We start from the raw sequence: 16,828 nt of genomic DNA on the forward strand, positions 1-16,828 counted from the left end.
TAATATGTTGAACATTATAGTCTGTGTAATTAAAAGGATACAAAGTCCAAGGGAAAAAGGGTAGGAAGTTCTAATTATTATGTATGCAACTGATACGTTGACAAACAAATTTTTGAACCACAAGTCTTTAAAACTAAGAAAAATTATAACTTTGTTCCAAGGTCTACATTGTAATACCATCGTCGCTTCTATTTGAGTCTGTTTCCGAACAATCTGATTGTAAATTTATGATGATAGGTTCAACGCTTATATCCATCATCACTTCCCTGTCAAATTCTTCTGTCTGAAGCTTTTCAGCATGCTGCGCACTGTGACCACGCTATAGGTGGGATGTTGTACATTGCCTCATGCACAAGCGATCTATTGTAACATCTTGAATCCCCCTCCCCCCTCTCCCACATAGCCTTAAAACAATTTTCCCAAATTAATTCCACGTGTCACTGACAGTGACAAAATTGTGTGACCCTATTCATGTGCATGGAAGTCAAATTTGTACGTTCTGTCACGTGACTTGTATAAATTAACGAGCTACAAGAGATCGGCACGAGTCTGGTTTATACGGTGCTTAATATTTTTATTTTTAGGCCGTGGGAAAATATCCACTCTTCTGGTGTTTGTACTTGATGTTTTCTCTTTAACAGTTAAATTTAACTGACAATGACCGACTTCAAGCATGATATGACAAGAATTGTGAATCACGTCACGAAACTGACAGTGCTCATTTCACAATGGTAGTCACTGCTGTTTTTTTTACATGTAAATACAAGTTTATTCTCAGAAACAAAACTGAAGAAGAGTCAGCATGCAGAAAAATTGTCCGAGAATTTATTCCTATGACAACTTTAAAACCGCCAGTACCATCACTCATTTTCCAGCAGATCATATTGGAATGATTCTAATTGGCCAACATTCCACCAGGGCAGTACACTATTGAGCAACCTCCTCCTCTTGTATTGTGGACCCTTACACGGGATATAGTTTGTACTGCACCTATGTCACTTCTTTGAACTAAAAACTCTCTTCTTAATGTATCTGGAACCAACATCTTTTAAAATTCTTTACATTGACAAGCGCTTACAATTGAAGCCACCATAACTGTAAACATTTTTGTGACGTCGTGTGTTCATCATTCACATGGAGCCCTTTAAAGCATCTTTGTTAAAACCATCCATTTGTGTTACAGGTTCCTTGCGATTTCGATGCTTTCCATGTGACATGAAACCAGTTATTTCTATGGTTCCTGCAGCTCTGACATTTTCACTTACAATTCTCTTGCCGACAACACATGGTTCTGGAGTCCGTTCTTGTGTTTTCAAGTGTCAACAGTAGGAGATGTGTTTTCAAATTCACATTTGAAAAAGTTATAAATGCGGTAAATAATTCGCTTTGCCTGCTTGTGAAGCACTTCAAATTCAATGCCGTAAACATACACATTCACAGCTATACTGCTGCAAGAAAAAAAAGGAAACAAAAAAAATTGACAGTTGAATAAATAATTTGGTTGTCACGAAGTACAGCAACAGTGCAGCATGTAGGAGTGAGATTCTCACTCCTAGCTGTAACACTCTGCTAGCTGCTCAGAAAGAGAATTAATATTATTGGCTGCCAGTGGCTAGTGGCAGGAGGGGGTGGATGCGCAGAACGACTGAAAATTGGGCTGCTTTCTTACATAATGTGAACTTTAGTCCCTGCTGCAAGTGCCTCTTATCTCCTTTCCTGCTCCCACTCCAGCATCACTCACCTTCTATCCCCCATCGCATCTGCATCGCCCTTTCCTCTTCTCTGCTTCTCTCCTCTGGCTTTTTCATTCAGCACAGCCTCCCAATGCTGCACCTACAGCCTACAATCTGCACACTCCCAAAGACAGCACTAATGAATCCCCCCACCCCCATCCCTCTCTCTCCTACCCCCACCTCTTATGTACTCTCACCAATCACACCCGTCGAATTTTTGCTCATCACAGTCAATTCTTAGTGCCTGGAGACGACAGTAGCTGTGACCTTTGTGTGTGTGTGTGTGTGTGTGTGTGTGTGTGTGTGTGAGTGAGTGAATGAGTGAGTGCGAAAGAGAGAGAGAGAGAGTTGTAGGTGTATGAATGCATGCACGTTTTTCAACATGTGACGAACTCTTGTCACTCAATGTCACCTCTATATCATGAGTCACAATCTCTCCCATTTCATGCTGCTGTCATTTCAGAATTTCAGAGAGAGTTGGAAACAGAAACTGAATCATCACACAGAGTATGCCTGAGTATACTCGCCAAATGCCCGGAAAAGACAGTTTGAGAACATCACATGGGATCACACAAAATCAGAAAGAGAGAACAAACTGGTGATGACACAGTGTGGGCTTTGTATTTATCTGTAGAGCAGATGTGACTACTACCTGAAAGTGGCACTAAAACATGCAGGGAGATAATCACCAAATCTTCAGCAGCATGCACCAGTTTCACAAAAATGATGAGATAATGGAGCAACAGAACAGAAATTTATGGAAAGGACATACATGAGGCAATGAGTTGCAAGCAAACACTATGAAAAAGACTGCAACAATATTTTCTCTTAAACTTTCAGACAAAGTCCTCCTACTGAAGTGGAATGTGTACCTGCAACCCCCCCCCCCCCCCCCCCCACACACACACACACACACGCATGCCACAACACAACACAGCTACTGTCTCCAGTTGCTTGAGGGGGGGGGGGGGGGCAGCAACTCATTTTATACATGGCAATGTGTAACCTATGATTTACATTTACATTTCCAGATATTGGAAGCTATTTATGTAACTTTCACTGTTACATTTTGAACACATGGAAATGAAAAGGCCTTGCTATATAAGACAATTATTTTTTTCATTGAAGATAAAAATAGCAAGACCAATGAATTTGAGTAAGAAATGGGGATGAGAAAATTTTTCTATTTACGTTGAAGCATGGAGTTTGGAAAATGTGCAGAACTGGATAAAGAAAGAAATGAAAGTACAGAAATGATACATTAAACCTGACTGAAAAAAAAACAATGCAGTGAAAATGGTCTTAAAAAATTTTGAAATATATTTCTATGGTAAAACCGTCTAGATAACAATATGGTACACAACCTGCATCTGCTGCCTGTATCATGCTAACATCATTGCCACCATCTCCAACTGCAGCTGCCCTTTTGCCTGTGTGCCTCTGTATGAGCCGAACCACTTCTGCCTTCTGAGTTGGTGAACAACGACAGCACACTACTGCTGGACAGCCACAAGCCAGTTCCAGAAATTCATGCTGGTAGTACTGCAGGCATACCTGTTCACACCACCAGTACCTCATTATTGCGACACAGTACAGGAATTTTGCTAAAAGTATCTACAACTTACTTAATATTCTGTAAGAATGATGTCACACAGAGAGATAATACAAATAATAATAATAATAATAATAATAATAGTAATAAACTTCAATGGGGAAACTGCATTTATCACTCTAGAACACTGTAGCTATGATATCACTGTAAATGCGTGTTAGACAGAAGCGCTGTAATACAACTCTTCAGGAATACCATGCTCCATATTGAAATAAGTGCTGTCTTGGAACTTGAAGGGAAGATTTTAATAAACAGAAATGGACTAGTCTTCCATTGTAAGACAGTCAGTATGGATTCCATTATGAACAACTTGAACATCAACAGGTGGTAAACATTACAATTTTTAGTATCTACCATTACAGCAAGGAAAATATTGACCTGTAAAATAAGTAAAGAATGATTTTTTTAAATATACTTGTGTCATTCTATGTCATATCGAGCAATTTTGGAACATTTTCCTGCTCTGTCATCGTGGATTTCCGTGAAATTTTATGTGAACATTCACACATGTTACAAATGAACACTGGTAAAGTTTAATGTTCATCAAAGCAATACTGGCAGAAATACAAACACCTGTTTGATTCGAAGCACAACTTTGTGCAGAGTGAATGTGAATTTCTGGCGACTACGAGCTGTTGTATCTTGGGCAATATTTTCTTGAAAGAATTGAAATTTGGCTATCTTGTACAGTTTTATGGTTCACTTAAGAACAGTAATTAAAATAATTTTACAAGCCATGTTCAGCTACAAAATTTTAGGCAAAATTGCCCGCAAAATATTTGGCTTGTTACCTCTCAGGGTTTAAAGGTATGATGAATAAGAAACTTGGCATGTATTAACCTAACAACACAAGATTTTCAAAATGAAGTTCCATTTATGTACCACTTCCCACTACAGAGTCAATTAAGTGTAAAGTACAGGATTTTACAAAAATATCAAAAATGCAGTATTCTGGATCTTATTTTGCAACAAACTATGTTCTATAAAACTTTCCTAAGTGGTATGAAGATCACTGTTTTAACCATAGAAAAAAGTTTATTGATTACCCAACATGAGCTAAAAATGCTATATAATTTGAATTGAGGATGGACATGAAAATCGCAGCATGAAAAAAATTTAAGCTTCGGAGTCTCATATCTCAAAGAAAATGCATGCTGAACATGAAACTTATTATGCAATAGGTCGGTGGAACAAGAATATGAAATACAAAATTTCATTGACCCACTATTTTCCAATGAATCTACAAATTCCTCAAAAAATGGAGACTTTTGTGAAAAGGTGAACATTGGGTATGTTCAACACTTCATTTACCAATGCTGTTTTATATTAAAGCTTTAAAAACAGTCTCACTCAAAACAATGTATTTTAAGACCCCTTCTCAGATCAGTGGGTTTAATTTCCAACATGGCCTAACAATACAAGATAAACCAAGGCAATGTAGCCGGAAAATTCGTAATGTGAATAAAGTTTTAACTTTGACTTCTTATAACATGTTGATTACAGGTAAAAAAAGGATAACAACAACAACTAAGCAATATAAGGTTTTTCATCACATGCTGCTTTCCAAATTTCTACAAAATCAGTTCAAATTTGATTGTCGTAAAAATGCCAAAAATAGATAACATTCAATTTGCTTTTAGAAGATCTGATTTACATAACTGATTTCAAAATAATCAGAGCTGGAAAGAGTATGTTTTCAAGCATTCAGAACATCACATTCAATTTCCCAATGTGTGCTAACGATACTTGTAAATGATGGACAAATTCGAGTTAATGTACCACGACAATGGGCTATGTCTCAACAACTTGTTAAATGTATTTTGTTGCATGTATTTTTTATTTGTTTATTGACAACTAATATCTCACTATATTGCTTTGATAACAGAAAAAGGTATTTGTACAAGAAGTGTCGAATATCATTTAGTTTCACCTTTCCACAAAACCAGTCATCATTATGACAGATTTGTAGATCGTTGGAAAGTAGTGTGTCAATTAAATTTTGTATTTCACATCCTTGTACTACTGACCCATAGCATAATAAGTTTCATGTTCAGGATATGTTTACAGCATGATATATAAGAATCCAAAATTTAAATTTTTTTACTATTGCGTATTTCTAATCCAACTTTAATTCAAATTATCTAGCACTGTTACCCCATGTTGGATAATCAAATAAACGTTTCTTTGTGGTTAAAACAGTGATCTTCCTAATGAGTCTAGTTTGCAGAGTTTCATCGAAAACAGTTTTTTTCGAAAATTAGGCCTAAACTACTGCATTTTTTTATCTTTTTACAAAATCTCCAACTTTGCATCTAACTGACTCAGTATTGAAAAGCAGTACATAACAAACTTAATATATAAGAAACTTGTGTTGCTAGGTTACTACATACCAAGTTTCAAGTTTGTCATATTTTTAATCAGTAAGATGTAACAAGCCAAATTCAGATTTTTTTTTTTTTTGGGGGGGGGGGGGGGGGGGTGATGTTGCCTAAGATTTTCTGGCTGAATATGGTATGTAAAATTTCTTTTCATTACTATTCTTAAGAGAATGCAAAGTTATACAAAACAGCCAAACTTCATTTCTTTCGACAAAATAGTACTTGAGATAGAACAGCTCAAACTCTCCATAAAATCATGCTCGCTCTGTGTGAAGTCACAAATGGAGCCAAATAAGTGATTAAATCTAGGACAATGTTGCTTTGATGAACATTAGACTTTACTGATTGATGTTGATTGGGGGCATGTGCCAAATTTCACGTAAAATTTCAATGAAATCTGTGATGGTCCAGCACAGTGGTCTAGGTGAGTTGACATGACCCACTTAATAGCTCATAAAGGATGGCTGTTTGGCTGTAACAGCTGCAACCTCATAATATGGTAGATCCATAATGGCTCTATCACCATCTACATACTAAATCCTGATAAAACAATATTAAACTTGAAAGGACCATAGAAACTACTGAATCTTATTTCTTTCTTCAATTTTAGTGCCCTTTACTGCACTGGATGTGTGTGAATAACAGGTGGGTTGAAAACCAATAACGTAATAGCACTTGCTATACCTAGACTTGGGAGTAGTTCTTGTAATTATTATATATAAAGGAAAGTGACAACACTACATAACTAGTCTGAGTTTCCAACCAATTGCTGTTATAGCATAGTGTCAAACACTGTAAATCTTGAAAATGCTTCACAGTGTGCCCAGCACATGGCTTGCACAATATTCTTAATGCTACCCATACACAGTGATAGCAATCTATTTGGGGTATTACCCTCCCAAGAAAGGATTCTTCAAGTACGTACCTGGAAGTGTCAAAACAGAAGCAAACTTCAGTGTCAGACTTCATTCCATCAAGCGATGCTCTGTGGACTACAGAGAGCTCTCTCTCTCTCTCTCTCTCTCTCTCTCTCTCTCTCTCCCCCCACTCATTCTCTGCATTCGTAATATACTTACTCTCCCTTATGCTTGTCCATACAGAGAGATATAGTTTATTGCCTCTAAAGTGTTCTGTGCAACACACGTTATGGGGTAGTGTGAGTATCAGTTACTGCTGCCTTCAACCCATTTAGGGTTACCGTTCAGGAATTTGCTTCTTGGGGACAACATGTACACTATCACTGTCAAAATATCTCAAAAGCTGCAGCAATTTTTGTGTCAGTTTTCAGGGTCCCATGCTTTGATCATACATGATCAGACTGTTGGACAAGCCAAGTGATAATGCCAACTTTATGACACACACACACACACACACACACAGAAAAAGAACACCTATACTGGTATTCCAGGGATTCCATGACAGCTGATTTGCTGGATTTAAATGAATTTGTTCTATTTTCCTCTACTTGTGTAGAAGCTCATGGTCTCGCAGTAGCGTTCTCGTTTCCCGAGCACGGGATCCCGAGTTCGATTCATGGTGGGGTCAGGGATTTTCACCTGCCTCGAGATGACTGGGTGTTGTTGTGTCATCTTCATCATCATCTTTCATCCTCATTATGGTTGGAGGAAGGCAATGGCAAACCACCTCCGCTAGGACCTTGCCTAGTACAGCAGTGCGGGTCTCCTGCATCGTCCCTTATGCTCTGTCAAGGAGTTTGGAACTTCATCATCATCACTTGTCGTGTTGTCTGCCTGATATGATAATAGACTGACATTCACAACTATTGTTATGAATCAAATTTTTTTAGTTACTCTCCAGTTTTTATTAACTATGGCCATGATGATATGTACTTTTACGAGCTCTCGGAAGAAATCTCTGATGTGTTTCTCTAAAATGTGGCCAAGTACCTTGAATGTCAATTCTGATGAGAAAGCTACGGCAAAAGGTCTTTTTGCAATTCTAAACAATGTGTTTATGGGCATTAAAACAACATTTTTAGCAGAAGAAAGTCATAGTGAAGGTTCATCAGGTGAAGATCCAACACAAATAGTGAGTAAGCTCCATGCATAAACATATCAAGATCACTGGGTGATAGTACCACCTGAACTCATATTTAGACAGAAACTAGTATTGATGGATGTTCTAGATTGACAGTACCTAAGCTGTATATCACTTTCATGTTTGATTAGAGTAAACTTGACTTTGGATAACTGCCAGGTAATTTCACACATTATCTTTAGAACTGTCTAGTTCGCGAAGTGCCTAGGAAGAAGCCTCTCTCTCACACACACACACACACACACACACACACACACACACTCAAAAGTTTATTCCAAAATTCTTTGCTTATTTTCTCTGAATAGAGTGCACCTGTGATTTAAGGTTTTTCTGGATACATTTTTGTTTTCCCACCCAATCCAATAATCGCTGAATCTGCAGAATATCGATTCTGACCTTTCGTGGGCATTTTGTGTGGAAGTAAAATTGAAAATAATTGTATTCAGATGTTAGGGGAAGACTTTTGGCAGGATTAATCCTTTCACTCATTTTGAAATAACAAAAGAAAAGAATGAGCAAAGAACAACACCTGCACAAGTATGCCACCACTAGTTGCACCTCCATCAAAACTGGCCGAGACATTGGGGGTGGGGAAATATACTACTACTGATAATGTGGTCCACACTGGATTTGCAGTTAAGGCACATTATTTGGACTGAGATGGTGAATAAATTACTGTTTATGGCCAGACTGAGTCTATTATAAGTACTGTAAAGATAATTGGACAATCATAGACTACACTCAATTGACGTCTGATAATGTCACATCAAATGCAGTAACCTAACTCTGATGTGACTGTTCACAACAGTTCACCTGTGGCAGGCAAATATAATTAACACAGCCACATAAAATTCTTAATTCGTTGTCCTTGAAATCTAACAACAAAATCAATAACTAACTATTGGAAACAACATAGTTCACAGTTTGACCCCATTGTCACAGTAGACAACCATTATTGAAGTTTGTTACAGTCCATGACACTAATTATACGCTCAGAGAACAATTGATCATTAAAAGTCACTGAATTATTAATAAATTCCCAGATATGAAATCTAGATAAATTGGGGTACATTTTCTGACTTGTAATTTGTACTAACTTGTCTGCAATACAATATCCCATATTTTTTAACCATAGGCGTTCCTCCTTTCAAACCAACCACAGACTGACTTAAAATGTCTTCCAACCAGCTTCTTATATAAATTTAAAATAATTACAGCTGGCTTTAGCTACTGTTGTTTATTGGAATTTAATAAATCACAAAGATATACATTTATGATTAACTGAATAGTGAAATAATATTCGCTTGAATTACTCTGAAACTAAATGAGTGCAAAAGTTGCTAACATTTATCTGATATTAGCTGTATAAATGCTAAATTATGTACCTACCTCTTTAATCTACTTTATCAAGAAGTTAGTTCAGGAATATGTTTACAAATGAACAGTGACAACAAAATACAAAATTTCTGATGTTTTGTAATCAGCACAGTTTTCAGACAAACTAGATAGCTTCTTAACACCTAATAAGCAAAGGAATGTAATACATAAGAAAGTTGAGTTGGTTAATCACTGGATCATTGTAAAATTTTTTAAGATACTGAGCACATGCCAATAGATTATAATACTGAAGACACCACAAAATTTGAATAATAATAATAATTTTTTTTTGGCAGGGGGGGGGGGGGGCGGGGGAGAGAAAGACAGCTTTTTTACAACCTCTACCAGAATTTAATACAACCATAGTTCATAACACCCACCACCTAGAATTGCCACATTAAAGAGTCTTTATTACACCAACTTTTGAACTTCAGCTAGCAGATACACACACGTTTCTTTGCTTGTTGCATTATTCGATATGGACCCTATACACACCATTTAAACAACAATAATTTGCGCAGCACCAGGGCATCAAGTGCACTGATACATGATTGCGTTCATGCATTTCTTATTTTGCAAAGACACAGTCTTACAAACCTTGTCTTTGAAATCTAAGCTTCATTAGATGTTGCGCAATACCAGTAATCAAAAACTGGTTACTTTTTTATACTTATATGCAAAAAATAAAATAATCTGTTTCAAACTATCTCTTATAAAATAGTTCATCTGATGTGACCCACTAAGACATAGCATTTATAAGGTAATTTTGAGTTTTCGCATTTGAGACAGAATTTGCATCTATATTCATATTTGTGTACCACTTCTATCATTTGAATAGCCGGTAATTTCTGTTACAAAAGTTGGACAAATGCTTTGTTACTTACAACTTAGTGCATTATGTAGCAGAAGACCAGAAACTAAAACTGCATTAGTAATTAAATATAGGCCTGTGAATGATATATAAAAATAACGTGTTTACCTCCAAAGAATCACCACTTATAACCAGGGCACAATCTTGTTTCTTCCTAAAAGTATTCAGTTCAAGATGAGCGTCAGTCCTTGTCATAACAGATTTGAAGACATGCAACCCCTGGGTGCGAGAAACTAAGTGCGAACTCTTAGCAATACAAGTGGCTGTCTCCAGTTTGTCACCAGTCAGCATCCATATCTGGATTTAAAAAAGATTGCATTCAATTATTTTAAAATTTAGATGACAAGCACCAAATGATTACTTAGCATACACTAGCATACGAAGTAACAGCAAAATCTAATAATCAAAAACGGCTCTGGTTAAAGGTTAATTTTTCAGGCAGTGCCTCAATTAACACTTCCTCAACCAAGAACAGTGCTATTTATAGTAACTGGTATTGACCTCCTAAGAGTCGTCAGGCACAGTTTCTATGGTGTTTTGGCAGATATTTGCAATTTAGTTTCTGTCTGTGTAGATAGACTAGGTCCAAGCAACTACTACTCATCATATCTTTCATGCGACACCCAGTGTCAGAAAGCATTTGTTTGTTTCCTGTTACACATAAAATTAGTTTAAAAGCAGAATTTTATGTCCTCATTTGATACACAGTCCCAAATTAGTCTAATGCAATATTTGTTTTATCAATACGTATTAACAGAGACAGTAAAACACACAGAATAATAAGGAGCAACAACATCACCTTGGCCCACACTGACTGCTACCACCATGCACCCGTTGCTGCTGGAGTACTGATTACTCTTCATGTTTTAGTGTTCCTGTTTGTACACAATGATAAAACAAATATCACACTAGACTAATTTGGGGCCACTCTGTTCGACGGGCACATAAAATTCCAAAATCAGTACTTCTGTAATGGGAAACAAACTGATACTTTTAACTGACACTGGGTGCCCATGAAAGATTAGATGAGCAGTATTTGTTTTGATTATCACCAGCTACACACTGCAAAAAAACAGCAATGCAAATATTTGCTGAAACACTAGAGAAAATGCACCTCACAGCTCTTAGGAGGGCACCTGGTATGTTTCCTTTAGCATCTCAGTTAGTCAAGTGTCAGGCTATTATCCCAAAAGAGAAAATCTATTTCCACAATTTTAGATTTCATCAGAAACAATAATATTTTATTATCTAGCCGCCTCTTCAACACTGGTTGCAAACAGATTGCAAACTAGTAAATAAATAATGGTCTTTATTACCTCATAATATCTCTTTCTGTATTTTACACTGGTATGTACAGTAAAAGTTACCTAATGTTGTGTTGATAATGTGCACACTACAGGTGGTCTCTGTAATAAAATGTCAATGGTTAAAGTTTCTGATTTAATCAACTTCTAGATATATGTGCCCTTTATTTATCACTGTTTCAACTAGCATTATACTTTTTAGTAGTTTCTTACTGACTGTAGAGCACATTTGGGATCTGCGAATGTGTACAGTTTGTCCTTTTCCCAGAACTGAGGAATTTTCTTCACCAACAAAGATTTGATAGGGATGGACAAATTTACCCTTCTCCTATACAAATTTGTACTCTCCACAAATAGTCTTTATGGGTATAATGTATACTGCACATTTTGATTTTTTAGTTGCTTTTCCACAAAAATCTGAAACAAATAGTTGCCCGTTAAGGACAGATTCATTCATGGAGAAAAGCAGAAGTTCAAATTTGTCTTCAAAAATTTCATGCAGGTTTACCAGCCTGGGACTCTAATCCACACCTTCCTCTTTTGTGGCTTGGAGGTACAGTAACCCCTTCCTCAGCTGTGGCTTAGCCTTTTCTCTGAGATATCTTTTTATTGCCAGCAGATCTGAAGTATCATAACTTTAATAATTGGTGATCAACAGTTTACTCACTCAGCTCTATGTCAAAGACTTTATACTGAAGTCCTTAGTAATAGTGTAATTTGAATTAGAGCTACGTAATTGAAGCATGACCTCAAGGAAAAAAAAATCTGAAATACTAAATGTGGATTGTTAACTAGATCCAGATATATCTTACAGAAAGTGTGGAGCACTATTTTACGATACTGCTCTCCAGTACTGTCAATGGTGAGTGTGTAGGATTTTAGAAGACACTCAATAAGTAAAAACTTGTTCTTAATTACTATGTGACGGTCATGATACTTCTGTTAAGTGCAGTATGTCCTTCAATGATATTGTGGCTTTTTCAGTTGAAAGTTTTGGCAAGAACAAAAGTTCATTTATTAATTCACAGCAACTTTGGCCATTTACTATTATGTATAAAAAAACTCTGCTACAAGCTTATTGGCAATTCAGCAAAACAGCTCAGACAAATCATTCTTCACCAATTTAATACAAACTTGTAAGCAAACAATGAATACCTTTATTCCAGCATTTCTTAGGAGCTCCAATGTGGGGCGCACACGATCCTGCAAACGATCCTCAACACCTGTCACACACAGCAACTCCATTTCACGTTCAAGGCTTTCCACTACAGCAGCAACTCGAGAAACACGATCTGATACACTCATACGAGCTGCATTGTATCGACTCTGAAAGAAAAATTTGTCAAATGTTACTAGCACAAATACAAGAATTTCAGACTGTGGAGTCACTTTTTCCAAAATAAGAAAAAAAGCTAAATTTGCAGTGAACACTTTTTGATGGTTGCGTACTGGTTCTATTTTACATAATGATGCATTTGTTAGAAAGCTTTATTTACATAAATTACATCAAACAGTCTATTAAAGTAATACAATTAAGTGGAGTACTAGCAACCAGTAAAATAAAAAGGAGTGTCAACCACTGGGAAGCAGCTGAGAAGAAGAAGAAGAAGAAGAAGAAGAAGAAGATGATGATGATTATGATGATGACGATGATGTCCCATTCTCATAGGAGCATGGGGGCGATGTGGGAGATCCACATCACTGTACTAGGCAAGGTCCTAGTGGAGGTGGTTTGCCATTGCCTTCCTCCGACCATAATAGGAATGAATGATGATGATGATGATGATGATGACGACGACACAACACCACCCAGTCATCTCGAGGCAGGAAAAATCCCTGACCCCGCCGGAAATCAAACCCAGGACCCCGTGAAAAGGAAGCGAGAACGCTACCGCAAGACCATGAGACACTGAAGAGGAATTTACACTAAATAATTTGGCCCATACCTGGGCAGACGGTATGATAGGGAAGGTGGCAGAGGTGGTGGTGGGGATGCCATTGTGAATGGCCATTGTGCAGTTGGTGCTATTCAATAGCTGAAGTCTATACACAAAGGCTTATTTCGCATACTAATTTGTAAGCTACAGATTGACTCTACAAATGATCATATTAATAGGATATGTCAGTATGTCCAATAGGTCCCAGTTTCGAGTCCTGATTTAGCACACAGTTTTTATCAGCATGATCAAAAATTTGTCAACGGTCAATAGTTTTTCATTAGAGTATCAAAATAGCCTTTATTACACAAAGGAAGACAACAGCCAGCATCATAAGATGGGCAAAGAGGAAGTACAACAAACAACTGATTGAACAGCCAGAGGGAAATTTTCAAATAGACAACTATATAGATCTCTAAAAGTACCTCAAAACAGATGACCCATTTCATGCCTCCTACTTCACATTTCCAGCAAGAAGATGGATCACTGAGCCTCAATTATAACACATTAAAAGTTTATGTCAATACTTTCAGCAACTCCTAAATGTCAAAGAATCTATGTAAGACTCTCCGAGTTATAGAACCCTCTAATCCCAACACCAACCACACCCCTCCACTCATATACGAGGAAGTCAGAGATCATAAATCTACTCAAAAATGACACAGCCTCTGAGAAACATGGGGTAGCACTGCGTTTAATAGCAAAGAAAACGGGTCTACTGATCAAGATAATATTAAAAACACACCTAGAATGAGTCAGCACAATTAAGCTTATCAAGAGAGCCAACGCTACAAAATACCTTAAAGACTGGAGCTTGTATGATCTTGGTGAAACAGTACCTCTTAAACAAAGGAAAATCAAACTAGGTAGATCAATACTGAACTAAGACACCAAAACATAGTAGTCAGACCATCAGTCCTCTGCACAGCAGAATTTTTATCCCTAACCAAGGAGACCCTAATAAGAGTTCTCAAATTACAAGAACAGAAATTCCTGCAAAAGACAGTGGAGCCAAGGATCCTACCAGATGAGGGACAATGGCATAAACCTAATCATGAACTCTATCAACTCTAAGGAAACATCACTGTTGTTGTCCGATGATGACTAGCTTCCTATAGCCACTGATACAGAATGGATCTTCGTAAGATGTCCAGTAAGATCTTCACAAAGTAGACAGCAAGAGCAAAGCCACAGGATCCCTGTGGATCAAGCAAATAAACAAATACCTTGTAGAACGATATATACGGCAAGACACAACTACTAAAGGATGACTACCATGGAACTAATGAAACCAGACCCTTCCTAACATCCCTTACAGAATTTAACAACAAAGAGACCATGAAATGGTCTGAGGAACCCAAGATAGGGTTCAGCATGAGAATCGAGGAACACTGCAGTAATGCAAAAGCTCAATGCACTAACAAAAAAACAACTACCAAATTTCACCATGAACACCAGAAGTGGAAGATGACAACAGCAGAAAATATGCAAGCACCATGGTCAAGCAGGTGGCCCCAACAAGCTTTTTTTAACAAAGGAAATAACCAAAGCAAAATAAGGTTGATCATGTGGTGCCAGAAGGAAATACCATAAAACAAAAACTGGGTAAAAATGTAACATAGCGGAGAATTTCATTTAGCATAATACTGATAACATAAAATAAAAGAATGCCAGTCACATGAAAATTATGTCTGTCCTCTGTTCATCAATATTACTCAAATATAAAATTTTCTTCTTCTTCTTCCTCCATGTCTTTTCTGAAAGTGTGAAGCCTTGGGAAGTATTTGTAGCTATATTTCCTCCCTCCTCCTTTATCTCTTTATTGTGGGAATGGAATAGATTGGAATAGATAGTGACTCCAGCAACCCTCTCAAGACTTTTTAACCCTTTCTTGCCCCCCCCACCCCATGGAACTTAAAATTTATAAAGCAGCTCAGTGGTGAGTTCATGCATTGGAATTCTGTCTTGACATCTGTATACCTCTGCTGTAGCACAGGAAACTCTTTGGTTGTGACAGTTCAGTCTGTCCGGACAGAAAAAAAAAAAAAAAAAAACAGAACTTTTGTGCTACTGTCTTGCTCATTTTGTCATAGGAGTGTACGGACACTGCTGATGTAACAGGAAATCTGTGTTTCGAGAAGCAAAGTTGCCACTCGCCATATAGTGGAGATGCTGAGTTATAGATAGGCACAACAAAAGGATATTCACACTTAAAGCTTTCGGCCAGTGGCCTCTGTCAAAAACAACAACAACAACAACAACAACACACACACACACACACACACACACACACACACACACAACTTATTCACACAATGCAGTTTCAGGTAACTGAAAGCACACAGCGAGCAGAGCAGCAGCACCAGTGCATGATGGGTGTGGTGACTGGGTGGGGGAAAGGAGGAGGCTGGGGCGGGGAAGGGGAGAGATAGTATGGTGGGGATGACAGACAGTGAAGTGCTTCAGGTTGGGTGGTGAGCTGGGGAGAGGTGGAGAAGGGGGGGGGGGGGGGGGGGAGGGGGGAAGCAGCAGAAAAGGAGAGAAATAAATAAAAAAATAAAATAATTAAAAAGCCTGGGTGTGGTGGTGCAATGACGGCTGTGTAGTGCTGGAATGGAGCAGGGAAGGTGCTGGATGAGTGAGGACAGCGACTAACCTTCGTTAGGAACTGCTGCCACAATCCCTGTTTGCTCTCTCTAATAATTTGGCGATATTTTGTCCTCACTACCCGAAAGGCTCTCTGCAGTTGGCAGCCACCAGCTTGGCCCTGATTCCAGAGTGACATTTGTTGCTTCACCAACATACAGGATGTGTTTTCAGCTGAGTTGAAAACTGCACAAGCAATGCTTCAGTGGCATGGTGGATTATTTCGGTAATATGATCCACCCATTCCTGAATGAAGTCAAGGTATTCAAACACAGCAAACTGGCTGTAAAATGTCCTGTCTGTCCTACTAAACACCAATCATTGTGGCTTTCTCTCAGGTACTACTCTGTTTGGCAGGTGTATCCAGATTGGTAAGTGATAACTTGTTTGACATTCAACTACCACTCCCTGATGAGGTGTGTTCGAGGGTTGGAGGGCATATGGAGAGATCCATAGCAGCCACTAACTACAGTGCAAACCAGAGAATAGTGGATGACTTCAGAACCTTTGAAAACACTTGCACAGCACTGATGCAAGAATGGAAGCCTATAGCAGTACAATTCTCCTCTTTGTAAATGTTGCCCAGTGTTCACTACAAATGTAAATTTACACATTGGAAAATTCATGATGGAATAACGATTGTATTACGAAAAGGATATGCCATATGGCAGAGATGAGTCGCAGACAGGTACAACAAAAAGACTACTAAATACCTGAGCTTTCAGCCAGAAGGCCGCCTTCTAATTTGGGAGCATACAGGGACAAGGTGCAGAGAGGGTATGGCAGCTAGGTGCAGTTGGAAGATTTGACAGAGGACAGCGGAGTGGGTAGTAGGGAGCAGAAAAGTACAGAAGTGAAATGACTGAGGTTGCACTTCTGGAATAGAAGGTTGTGTAGTGCTGCAGTGGCAAC

The 16,828-nt window shown here is 38.0% G+C and overlaps 1 protein-coding gene across 2 annotated transcripts in view; it reads right to left on the reverse strand.

Annotated features, from left to right (window-relative positions):
• Nucleotides 1-16,828, reverse strand: part of LOC124619850 (probable phospholipid-transporting ATPase IIB) — a 194,053-nt gene that overhangs the window by 48,103 nt on the left and 129,122 nt on the right. For both annotated transcript variants that reach the window (XM_047146460.1, XM_047146461.1), the window contains 3 exons: nt 12,489-12,659; nt 10,138-10,326; nt 3,098-3,287 (listed from right to left, as the gene is read on the reverse strand). In XM_047146460.1, coding sequence (XP_047002416.1) covers nt 3,098-3,287; nt 10,138-10,326; nt 12,489-12,659 — 550 coding nt within the window. The remainder of the gene's footprint in view (nt 1-3,097; nt 3,288-10,137; nt 10,327-12,488; nt 12,660-16,828) is intronic.

The sequence above is a fragment of the Schistocerca americana genome, chromosome 6, assembly GCF_021461395.2.
Source record: "Schistocerca americana isolate TAMUIC-IGC-003095 chromosome 6, iqSchAmer2.1, whole genome shotgun sequence".
Classification (NCBI taxonomy): domain Eukaryota; kingdom Metazoa; phylum Arthropoda; class Insecta; order Orthoptera; family Acrididae; genus Schistocerca; species Schistocerca americana.